This window comes from Amphiura filiformis, chromosome 1, assembly GCF_039555335.1.
Source record: "Amphiura filiformis chromosome 1, Afil_fr2py, whole genome shotgun sequence".
In the NCBI taxonomy this organism is placed as follows: Eukaryota; Metazoa; Echinodermata; class Ophiuroidea; order Amphilepidida; family Amphiuridae; genus Amphiura; species Amphiura filiformis.
Window position 1 is genome coordinate 50,800,412 of NC_092628.1, and position 13,046 is coordinate 50,813,457.

The 13,046-nt window shown below is 34.0% G+C and overlaps 1 protein-coding gene across 1 annotated transcript; it reads right to left on the reverse strand.

Annotated features, from left to right (window-relative positions):
* Nucleotides 1–346: 346 nt before the first annotated feature.
* On the reverse strand, nt 347–6,247 carry LOC140161461 (uncharacterized). The gene is made up of 7 exons (XM_072184920.1): nt 5,973–6,247; nt 3,454–3,716; nt 2,952–3,224; nt 1,572–1,865; nt 1,261–1,359; nt 902–1,069; nt 347–607 (listed from the first exon to the last, which is right to left on the reverse strand). The coding sequence occupies exons 3-7, from the start codon at nt 3,174–3,176 to the stop codon at nt 413–415; spliced, it is 981 nt and encodes a 326-aa protein (XP_072041021.1). The 5' UTR covers nt 3,177–3,224; nt 3,454–3,716; nt 5,973–6,247; the 3' UTR covers nt 347–412.
* Between the last annotated feature and the right edge of the window lie 6,799 nt (nt 6,248–13,046).

Here is a 13,046-nt window from a genome sequence, read left to right on the forward strand (position 1 = left end):
AATTTATCCTTAATAGAAAGAATTGTTTATTACATGATTATGATTTTATAAATATATCTACATAATAAAAGAGTTTAGTTTACATAAAGGCAATTTGCACTTTCAGCATAAAGCCAGAAATAATAGTTTGCTTACTTACTTTTTTTACCTCATTCATACAAAAACATAGTATTTCTTTTTAGAAAGCATAAATATGTTTTTCAAATCAATATGATTTATACATTTTTATTTCATAATTGTAAATATATTTGGCCATAAAACTGGCCTACTTTTTTTGTTAAAACCTTATACCGGTTTTTGGATAAAAGAAAAAAGCCACAGAAGAATTTCATAGAAACAGCTATCCACGGCGATATAATTGTTCATATCAGTATGAACACTAATGATGCCTACATGGTTTGCGATGACAGACTTAGCGTTTTACTGGCTCTGCCTCACTATGTTTGTTCTGCAGGCGAGGGAAATCTTGCAGGCACATCGGTAAGTACAGGGTCATCTCTTGAAGAATGTAACAATCTCGTTGGTTCCGTATGGCCTCGTTCTCCTCAGGTTGAAGAACAACTTGACTAGTTGGTAGCAGGTCTAGGGTAATATCTAGCAAGGTCATCTATAAATTAGAAAAGAAAGGATAGTGTAAGATATTTCATAACAGGTCACACATTTTAGAATTTTATTTTGGGATATAGGTAGTTGTTTATATTTGTCTGAAATATGTATCCTCTCCGATTATCATCCGATGTGTCGAATTTCAATATTTAGTGTCTATCATGCCCCTGCTAGGCGCTGAGAGTTTCATCCACACCGTTGGTGTTCACATTTAAAGGAGGCACTTAATTGAACAGAATACAATAGGCCATTTTAATAAGGACATTGATTTCCCATTCTTAAGATAAATACTTACCACACTCTCCTCTCGATTTAGGACTCTCTGTTTCATCAACTGTATGGTTTCAAAATCAACGGTGAAATCTTTGGGGCTGGTAGATAATTGTTCATCTACGATAACGTGTCCCATAGCTTCCTTATAAATGTAGATGTTTGAGTGATGGGTTTTCAGTAGTTGTTCCTCCTGCAATGGGGTAGCAATAACAGTGATCAATTTAATAATAAAAATAAAACGCTTTTTTTTTCAATTGTCATATCAATGTGAGCTTTCTAGTTTCTGGTACTTATTACACATGTATAGGTTTGGTTATGCTCGTGTGTATATGAAAGAACATACTGAAAGAGTTAATAGTTAAATAATACAAAGCAACTTACTGTCATGTGAATCCTATTCGGAAGAGAAAGCTCAGCTCTATTTGGCATACCAGGAAGATCCACATTCTGACATATAGCGCCACCATTACGATCCATTTGCTGTAAAGAAGAAAAAAAATATATAGAATAAAAGTGTAATACATAATACTTGATGCTAAAACAATTAGTCTTATTATTTTATCTGTTCTTCAATATGCTTTCATTATAATTTATATGTCCGTCGAGTTTATCGACTCAGCACAATATTTTACTTAAATGATTTTTAAATCGTTCCTGTGAATGATAATCAAATTTCTGATAATAATACTTACATAATCTTCCAGAACTTTTCCAGCATACTTAAACAAGGCTGACGTTTCTTCAATAAGTAGTTCATATTCCATATACACATCAGGTGATGGTGGAGGATTGGTGGTAGGTGGTGCTGGAGTAGCTTCATGGCTCTTTTGCAATCTGGGAAAGTCTACCAATGGAATTGGAAGGTACAAGTACATTTCTTGAAGTACGTACAAATCGCGTATGTTTCGTACAGCTTCATTTGGTTCAGGCTCAAACAACACTGGTTCGGATGGTGTTGGCAGATTCGTAAGATTCAATTCATACATCTATGGATGAAATGATGAAATACAATCGTTAAGTAATTTGATCGCTCTTGTGGTTGCCAAAAAACAACAAGATAATAAACTGGCCTCAAAAAGAAACTTATAATTTTTCACAAGGTCATATCTTAAAATCCTCTCCATAAAAATGAATAAAAATTGCACACAGGATTACTTCAATACGCTACTCTAAACACATGTCAGTAACCAAGCAGTTGTCCAACTGACAACTGCTTGGTGTGTGGTCCTGGAATGTGGTCCCGGAAGTTGTTCCGTGTCAGTGCATTTTACTGTTGTGTCAGTTGGTTACTGACATGTGTTTAGAGTAGAGTATTGAAGTTATCCTGTGTGTAATTTTTGTTCATGTACAGGCGAATAATTGGAACCCAACAAAAAACATCTGTTGGGATGTGAATTTTGGTCCTGGAAGGTGTTCCATGTCAGTGCATTTTGCTGTTGTGTCAGTTGGACAACTGCTTGGTTACTGACATGTGTTTAGAGTAGAGTATTGAAGTAATCCTGTGTGCAATTTTGTTCATTTTTATGGAGAAGATTTTAAGATATGACCGTGTGAAAAATTATAAGTTTCTTTTTGAGGCCAGTTTATGTTTATTTAAATAGCGATGTACATGTAGATACGAAAAGATAACAGTGCACAAAAAAAACCAATACAATATTGATGTAAATATCATGTGAATGATGACAATACCTTAAGCCTTAAATATACGATTTTGGTTAAACTTTAATTTGGTCATTCTTTGCCAAATGTTATAAAATATTATTAGTAACAACTGTCAGAAAATTTTCCTGGTAAATTTAAGCTAAACTAATGAGGTAAAATGAAATATTAGTCGTTTAACTGTCGTGTTCTATGGAGATTTAAAGTCAGAATTGGTTTGAATCCAATTAGGTGTAAGTTGGGACATGTGTAAACATTACAAATGTTTGGAAGACATTGACCAAACTCGTACATTACGGCTTTAGTATGGGCTACTAACTTTCTTTCATTATTATTGTAAAATGATTGTTTGATTAAATGATTGATTGATATGTTGATTGATTGATAGATTAATTGATTAATTGTGTACTCACCAGCACGTCCAATCTGTTAAGAGCAAACTGAGTATATTCCATAATGTTTTGCATAGCTGCGAGAAAGTTGATCGGATCTGACGAGTTTTTCTCATCAAAATACACTTCTTGTACGGCTCCTTTGAATGCAATAAGATTTTGGCGATGAACTGAGAGTAGTTCTTCTTCAGTCATGTTTAGTCTCTTCAACAAAGGTAGGTCTGATGCATGTGGAAGCCCATCCATTGGCAGTAGAGGAATTATAATATCCGAATTTCCAAATCGTGTTGCTTTCTGTGAAAATAAAACAAAATGATAAACTTGTGAAAACCACTTCACAGGCAAAAAATGACCAAAAAAGTTTGGACAAAATATGTTTTACTGCTAATGATATTAGTCTACTTGCTAGATATTCAAGCTGCAAGCTGAACCGTTTAGCAATAAACTGATACCAGCATTCAAGAAATAGCATTCAAACGTGTAAATATACATGTAATTAATTTAACCAAGAGTCAATACTTACATAATTCTCGTAGAGGCTGCTTTGTTCTGTGGAAAGCGTTTGACAGGCAAGAATCAAGAACTCGTATAAATCCTCGATATTGGTCGGCACAGCGTCCTGGTGCTTTTTGCCGTCGTCAAAATTACCCACAGAATTGGGTGATTTGTGTAGGTGAATCTTCGGGGTCGTGAGTATGCTGGTCTTGGTTTTCCGAACTTTGGTGTGTTTCGCCTTGTGTATTGGGAATGCATTGCAACTCAGTGCAAACAGACCGGTCAATAAAACTGCAAATTCAAAAGAGAAAAATTACATATAATTACAACAATTCAAGAACTGATATTATAATAACACGAACTCTTAGTTTAAAACTAATATTATGGTGAATTATTGTAAAGAGTAATCCCTCAGTGTCCATAGCACTCATTTGTCACCCAAATCGTTAGCTGTACATATGAAACTTCTCATTCTCATTACATTCCTCTGAACATCCTGAGCGCAACAAAAAATGAATTCAAAATTTACCTGCAGAACAGATTATTCTATATATTTGAACACTCATTTTTAAATTCGGCTGATATGTTATTATGTATATATAAATGTTCCACTATAAAGAGGTTTCAAAATACGCAGAAAATGTGTTTCCTTGATGATGTTCAAAGAGACACAGATTTGGGGAATGAAAAGCCAGAGGTTTTAAAGAACATCGCTGTTACTAATAATATCTTTCGTGTCACTTTCTGCGTGACTCATACGTGGGGAATCACGCAAACAGGTTGTTTGTTTATAGAAGAGTCAATATTTATTGTTTGCACAGTAGACCGCAGTAAACTTTTTTGCAATAGTAGCGACGGTATATGATGCTATATTGATGTGTAGCAATATTTGTAAAAGGTATATTTAATACGACGGCATCAATGATAATACAATAAATACATAAATAAATAATTAAATACATATTAATAAAAATAAATTAACGTCTGTCAAACTTGTAAGTTCGTTTTCTTGTTTGTAAATATGCCGTTGTGAAGTAGGTAGACTTTCCAACATCTGGATCGCCACGTTGTGTTGTAGTTCATTTCACTCGGAATACATTTTCATTTAGATGCAATGGTTCGCTATTGTGTATTAGTAAGATATTTGAATCTTTCCAATATCTTTTAATGAAAAAGAATAATTTTCAGAGTTTTTAATTACAACTTCAAAATCTACATGGACTGTACAGTAAGATTTTGGTTTAAGTTTGATTTAGATGAAAATTCATCATATTGTTGAAGCATTACATTTTGAGAATCTCAGTTATGCTATTGATGTTACACATGTCATTGTTTCTTGGCATCATTTATTATGTTATGTAACGATGATGAAACAGGTAATAGCAATTAAACATTTGACCACCTATGTGATGGTATTAACATAGCCAAATTGCTGACTAAAACATATTCAATTTATTAAGACAAAATTCAAATGCAAATTTAAACAGCCTAAATTTAATTATACCTATTACACGAGCATTCCAAAATAATCTTCGTTACTACTTTGGAGTCGTATAAGAGTTGATATCAAAACTGACATAATTAAGGAATCACGAAATGTTTTTATTTAAAAATAGAATGAACCAATAAAAACCCAATATTAGATACATAAATGAAATGTGCCTGATTTAAGTAAGGAGCATAATAATAATTATATACTTTTTGTAAGAATTTTATTATACATTTCAATTTTATTACTGCAACAAGTTATCATTTATTGATAAAAAGAATAAGATGACAATACTCACTAGTATAAAAGAGTGTTTTGAAGTTCAGCAATTCCATGATAAATCGTAAATCGCTACTATTGCTTGAATGTAAAAGTTTTGTAAGATGTGCAGAAATGCCAGTTGAACATGTGTTCACTAAGAGCTATCCAATGTTATAATGACAAATTGACTCTAAATTCACGAATTTATACATTTGAGATAATCCTTTCACTTTACAAGATAAAAATAAAAAGTGGGCTATTCCTAAATTGGGATTTGAACTTACCAAATGTAAAGAACAGTGGCTGCGGTTGTAACGATATGTCACGCAGTTAGTTGTCACGATGCTACGTCACAAACGGGGGACTTTACACCTGATAGCGATCTCCCAGGTGTTAACAGGTATGAATTGTACAGATTTATATGGTACAACTGTGATTTACACAAAACCCAAGTTTATATTACGAATAGGTAGTGCTGTAAATCTAGGATTTCAAATAAAGTTGCGATAGTGACAAAAATATTTAGCTTTTCTGGTAAAACAATAATTGATAAAGTGATTCGTTTATTAAATCCAATGTGTAGCTTGGTGAGTATTTTTCAATCGGTGGTTAAACGGGATTTTTGTCCGCTAATTTCTTCATGGCAATGGAATTGGTATTGATATGAATTTTGAGAAGCAAGAACTAATGCTATATTATATCCCTGTAAAATACTAAATCTAAATGTCAACCGTTTCGAATGAACGTGAGAACTGAAAATGACAATGCCAATACTAGAAAGCTTTATTCACTCCTACCTGTATGCGTTTATTCCGCAACACAAAACAAATTCAATCAAATGGCGTTCCAACATGGTTCTGGTTCTGCTTGAGTCGAGATTGGCAGACAGCCCGTACTTCACCAAGTTCAGCGTGCCATCCCTTTTAGCATAACATAATTATATCCTTCATATCAGCGGCCATATACATGTTCTGTTCATATTCCACGCAATTGTAATTGCTCTAGAATTGAGCCAGCTACCCGGTAAACTAGGTATATCCAATCCAGTATCGACACAAATAATGAAAACGAGCACATAGAGTGGTGGACCAGTGGAATTCACTTCCTAAGTCAGCTGTAGAGGCACCCACAGTCAACTGCTTCAAGAATAAAATTGACAAGTTCTTCGAAGCTAAGTACAATATATCCCATGGATTGGAGTTTGAATGAATTAAGGTGGGCATTATAAGCCTTTTGGTTTAATTGAGAGCCCGAGAAGACAGGTGAATACAGGTGAATATGCATGAAATGCAGCAACTGAAACAACAACCGCCTCTAATATCGAAGTGTGAATCAGAGTTGCTGACTGACCGTAAAACTCTGTGTCATGATATTTGCATAACAAAAGTGATAACAGGTTAACGACCAAGTACGACTCACTTTTGCATTACATGCTTTTGCATGTTCAATGTAAATATAATTATAGTTGTAGAAAAAGTGTTAATATTGTGTTCTATGAAAGAATGCATTGTTGTTTTATTTTGTTATTTGGTTATTTAAGAACCATAAAGACTCTATTAAGATGGCACACATTTTCTTACATAATCATTTCAAATCTATATTTAGCAAATTCAAGACGCTTCTGTATCCTTTTTTGCTTTGTATCTCGCTTTCTTATTTTTCCTTTCTTTATCTCTGTCTCTCGCATTTTTTGTTACTTATGCCTCGGGAGTTGCGCTCTTATTGTTATTACAGTAAGGTTGATTTTATTGATACTCTCCTTGTTCTCGTTTTTTTTCTACTCGTTACTGTTTGTTCTTTTTTGTTTTTATTTCAAATTTTACTTCTGCTTATTCTACATCTTATCATTATTTATAATTATTATATATGCCAAAAAAATCAGGTTTGAAAAAATTTCATATTATAAGATCGTCCATTATGGCTTTAAGTTATATGCAAGTAGCGTGAAATTCTATTTCGGTTTTAAAAAATTGACTTTTGACACACCTGCATTGCTTCCTATTAATGGCGCCTCGTCCCTCCAAAAAACAAAACCCTCATTGTCCCCTCTTTTTCTCCTATTTCTGAGAATTTTATTTTGGTCTGTTAAGAAACCTTTATTCTTTAGCTTTAATAAACCAACACAATTATTTCAATCGGCTCACAACTTTTGAAGATATGCCCTTTTTAAGAAATGCACCCGTTTTTCACTCTGTCCACGGGATGGGTCATGCCTGGAATGGCTGGCAAGATCACCAGACCTCACACCACTTGATTTCCTTTTGCACAAAATCCAAAGCGACGTCTATGGTTAAATACCACCAATAGGCCTGGGCGATACATGGAAATACGACGTGTAACTATTTGTTTGCATGGCATCTGAAAAGACTGTATTAAAATCGCTGAAATTGATCAAGTTATATAGCCAAAAAATTGTAACTTTCAGCTTGGAGGGCGCACTGCCATTTTAAGGTGTTTACGGTTCAGTGCGTTAAAACAAGAAAAGTCTCAGGTCAACCTATGTTGAGTTTTTGATCATTTGGCATCTAAATCATATAGTTTCACCTGATATTAGTGGCATTTAACTGTGAGAGTTCTGAATATGTGAAAAATCCACCCGAAATTAGCCATTTTCCCATTGAAACCCGTGTAATACATAATTAGTGGTACTTAACCCTATGAGCGAGGGCCACCAGCTAGCCTCCAAGATCTTCCCAACCATATTACTGCTCCATTCGAAAGTATCTGGCACACAAGGATGGTACGCAACGCAATTGATGCAAATGAGGACCAGGGCTGAAGCCTGTATTCGTCAAGGAGGCAACGAGGTAGAGGGCAAAGCAGCACAGTAAACTCACTTCTACAGAAGAACCAAGGACATACCAAACCTTTCAGAGCTACCTTTTATGCGAAAGAGAGAAATGACATGAATGTTGTAAATAAAAAAGAAAGCTAGAAGCAACAAAGTAAGAAACAGAATAAAACAAAAAGACCAAGAAAAAAAAGTAATTGCAAATAGCAAAAGATGTCCCATCCCACATCCATTTGCCCACAAATTAATGACACTTAACAAAGTTCATAGCCCATCTGGTAAAATCCATTCCCTAAATAAATTGTTATTTTTATAAAGTTATCATTAAGGAATATTTGGTATTCCTGCATGGTACGAGTACTCCTTTTCAATCGTTGAAGTAGCCAACCCTCCTCCGTGGACAGAGTGAAAAACGGGTACATTTCTTCAGATGTTGTGAGCTAACGATAAAAGATTTATTTTCATATAAAAATATATTTGATCAACTTTTCTAAAATAGGAGAAAAATAGGGCACAATGAGGGTTCTGTTTTTTTCTGGGACACCCTGTGCATAACCAAAACGTTTTCATCGTTGAAATTTGTAAGAAAGAAGATGCTTTCAATCTGAGAGACCAGTTAGTAACAAATGTATACTCCAACACAACACTTATTGTTTTAATACCATTGTGTTTGCTATGAAAAGTTGTTTCCTACGGTATATATTCTGAAAGCATTAAACGGGTTTTCATGCACTTCGACTGATCATTTCTCTAAAAAAACGTCTAATGTGATTAGGTGGGTAGATGAGTTTAACCCGATTAATATTTCCAATGTAATGACTCTTTAAAACAAAGAGAACCTTATTGTGTTTTAAAATATTTATTTTCATTCTTTATCCGTTCGCCTAATGGCGCCCCTGGGCGGTTTGCCTCCCTCCTCTAATAATCCCAACAAAAATTAAGGATACGTGCCATTATTTGCTGGTTGGATTTTTATGGGAGGGCACTTTTAGTTTGTCTAAAATTATAGTTATGTCAAGAGAGCCCATAGCGCCATTAGACGAACGTTTACGGTATGTGATTTGCGGGCAAATTACCAAGGATGTGCGAAATTTGAGTAATTTCAGAAAATATCAGAAAAATCCCCCTAATAAAGTATTTTAAAAAATATTGACCACATTAAAATCGACCTGTTACATGAAAGTCGTTCAAAACGACGTTTCTTATTTCACCAATCACAAGGCGATGTCACGTCAGGTAACTTGCAATTATTATAATGCATATCAATGAAACGAAAATAGTATTTATTTAATTTGCTTATCGGTTGCAATTGCCAAAGTAGAGGTTTTGATATCAATGTTTTTGTTTATTTCCATCATGAAGATAAGATAAACAATCATGCAATTGAAAAATCACTGAGATATCAAGATCGACATAAAATATCATGCGCAGAAATCTAGTGGTCGCCAGTTATTGCAGAGGCTCAGTCATATCAATAATAAAGCGTATTCAATTGTTGAATACCCAGCAAACACAAAAACGTTTTAAAAACGTTTTAAATAAGTTATATTTTGGCTTTTGGTTTAGGTAAACACGTTTTAATAACATTAAAATGTCGGGTTATATAAAGGTCATGATTATGATAACGTTTTAAAACGTTTTGTATGAAAACGCACTATAGCAATTTTTTTTAATGTTTTCAAAAAATGTTATTGTAAACTATTTTTGCCAAATACTGTGTCAATACTTAAATAACATTATGTTAAAATATTTGAACCCAGCAAACACAGAAATGTTCTTAAAATGTTTTTTTTTTTCAAAACCTTTTAATAACATTTTTGATTTAAATGTCGGGTTATATAAAGGTCATGAAAACGTTTTTAAAACGTTATTGAAAATATTTTGGGCAAACTTTTTTCGCTAAATATTTTTTCACTCCAAAATAACATTCTGTTTAGAATGTTTTGTATCAAGTTTTCAAGAATGTTTTTTGGAATGTTATTAAAACGTTTTTATACCCTTTATATAACCGGACATTTAAACGTTTTCTGTCAAACGTTTTGGTTTGCTGAGCAGTAGATTATCAAAAAACTGTTTTTTAAGGTAATGAAAACGTTTTATACTCTTAATATACCCTTTAATATAACCCGACATTTAAACGTTTTCTGACATCCTTTTATAACCTTTTGCGAATGATGTCGAAAACGTTTTGTGTTTGCTGGGGCAGCTATTGTTAACATTGTTTCTAACGCTGAGTGTTAGTCGTTTAGCTGCAAATCGATTGCAACATCTTTAAAATAGAAGTTTTCTGTTCAAATTGAGTAAACACCCAATTAGCTATCAATTCTACATTACGCAACATATGTGACCGTCCACGACGAATGAGCCGTAAATTCCTCCCCCGGTCAATTTTTTTTATTTCGTGTTTAAAAAGTAAACATCATAAACTTAAAAATGGTATATCATTTGACTTCAAACGATATCCAGAAGCGGGGTTATGGTTTGTTAAACTTTGCTCTTTCAACAAAATTATAGCTTTTTACGTTTTTATATGTGTCTTTTTTTCCACATTGTTAGCAATAAATATCAAACAGTCATAATTGGCGGTCATTTCAAATCATCCCCAAGTCAACGAGGTTTAAGAAAGTTCTCTCATTGTTAATTGTTGGTTATGCATACCTGTACAAAATACAATGCCTGGTAACCCGCCACTTGAACAGGATTTAGCAATATAAGCAAACAAAGACCAGAGCTATTAAAAGTTCTATAGCCATCTAAGGTAGAAGCTTATTATCCACTTCAACAATAGGATTATTGATTAGTTTTTGACTATCGAAATGAGACGGATGTCGGGCCAGCTTAAGTTACCGATGAATATGACCTTCGTACACATTTTACACCATAACTTAGAATACAATTTAGGGAATTTACGGCTCATTTGTGCTGCCGGGTCACATATGTCAAGATTCTTCCGACGAAACAGTTAATACTAACGTAGTCACAATTGTTGTTCAATTTGGTGGTAAAATACCTATCGATTATACAGTGGCGTAGCCAAAGGGGGCAAAGGGGCAACTTCCCCCTGTGAGAAGTCTTTCCCCCTGTGAGAGGACTTTTTTAAATTTAAACAAAAAAATTTTCATATTAGACTTTAAAAAATCTTTTTTTTTCAATTGAGCACAATCTGGCAGTTGATGTTGTTGTTGCAAACTGTGCGCGCAGTAATAAAACAATAATTTGTTTTAAATATTTTGTTTTTCTGATGACTTGCAGTTAATGTAAGATTTCTATTTGTGTGGCTATAGTGTAAATGATGATGATGACGACGACGATGATGATGATGATGATGATGATGATGATGATGATGATGATGGTGATGATGATGATGGTGTAGATGATGATGATGATGATGATGATTATGATGATGGTGTTGTTCTTGTTGTTCTTGTTGTTGATGATGATGATGATGGTGATGTTGTTGTTGTTGTTGATGTTTATGATGATGATGATGATGATGATGATGATGGTGATGGTGATGTTGTTGTTGTTGTTGTTGTTGTTGATGATGATGGTGATGATGATGATGATGATGATGATGATGATGATGATGAGTCGTGATGGTGACGATGATGGCAGTGATGAAGGATTTAATTTAGTAATAAATTTTCAACCCCCCCTCCCGCACCCACCAGTCAATGTTGTTTTGATACTGAGACAGGAACGGACAATTGGTCTAGTATTGGCTCCAACATTGCTTTGGGGGAGGGAGGAGGATTGCAAGCAATATGAAACATTAATGTTTGCCACTCATGTTACTTGTAATGTTTAAACAAAGAGCACGTTTCTATGGTATCACTCACAGTAACCTGCTTACTTCTCATGTATGTTTTTTGCTTAACACGTGTGCTATGAGCCATCATCTCCAAATACACAGTTCAGTGACCTCGAGGCCTCCATTCAACAAGAAAGTAAACCTGCTGTTATAGAGGATGAGGCCCACGTGCCAAGGCCAAATCGACTTTTACAATGTTTATTGAAGAGATAAAATATGCATAATCTTAGTTTGCGAGAAGATAAGAGGTCAAATTTTTCCATGTTAAAAATAGAATTACATGCTGCAAGCCCTCAGAGAAAATTAATATACAAATATTTAAAATCATGTTTTATTACAACGTATCTAATAGTAATAGTAATTTACACACAACCATGACAACTCCTAAATTAAGCTGAAATGAAAAAAATATAGACTATAAAAAAGTCTATAATGAAAATAAATGTTGTTAACAGTTTGCATATCTGAAGTCAGATGATTGCACATACTAAGCTAGCTTAATATTAAGTATGGTTTCATATTTATCAAAAGGCTTATCACCATGCCCGAGTAAGTATAAGTTCATACTTATAGCAGAAGACATCATTGACTAAACACATTAATATTGCTATCTTCAGTAGACGAAAGTTCATACTAACACTAGTGGAAGTTTTGGATGAGAAAACGGACATTTTGATGAGAAACGGCCAAAATGGTCAGAATTTAATTTTCTCATTCTTTTGGATGAGAAAATAATAATGTTTATTTCGCGGGGATTAGCAATTCTCACCAGTTTAATAAGACAATAATGATTGACAGACACACCAGGAATTTTCTCATCCAAAAGAATGAGAAAATTAAATTCTCACCATTTTGGCCGATTCTCATCAAAATGTCCGTTTTCTCATCCAAAACTTCCACTAGTGTTACTGGTTTGAAAAAAAAATGAAAAACTTGCTGTAATTTTTTACTTTTGCCTGGAATAAATTGTTCAGGGTAAGAAACCAGGAAACCCACACACAAAAAAATGCACAAAACTCTCTTCGAGATTCGAACTACGGCCCTACCGATATAAAGACCTGTTCTAAACCACAAGACCACAACACACGTTACGAAAACGATTACAAAATACGTATACATACGTATGAAACTCGGGCTTCTATCATAATAAGAAATTAAAACAAAGATTTGAGGATAAAGGTGCGATGATGGTTATTTAGCGCGTTAGCGCTGCTCACTAGCAAAATTGCAAATTGCGCGGTATTTGCAATTTTCTGTATTTTCCACGCT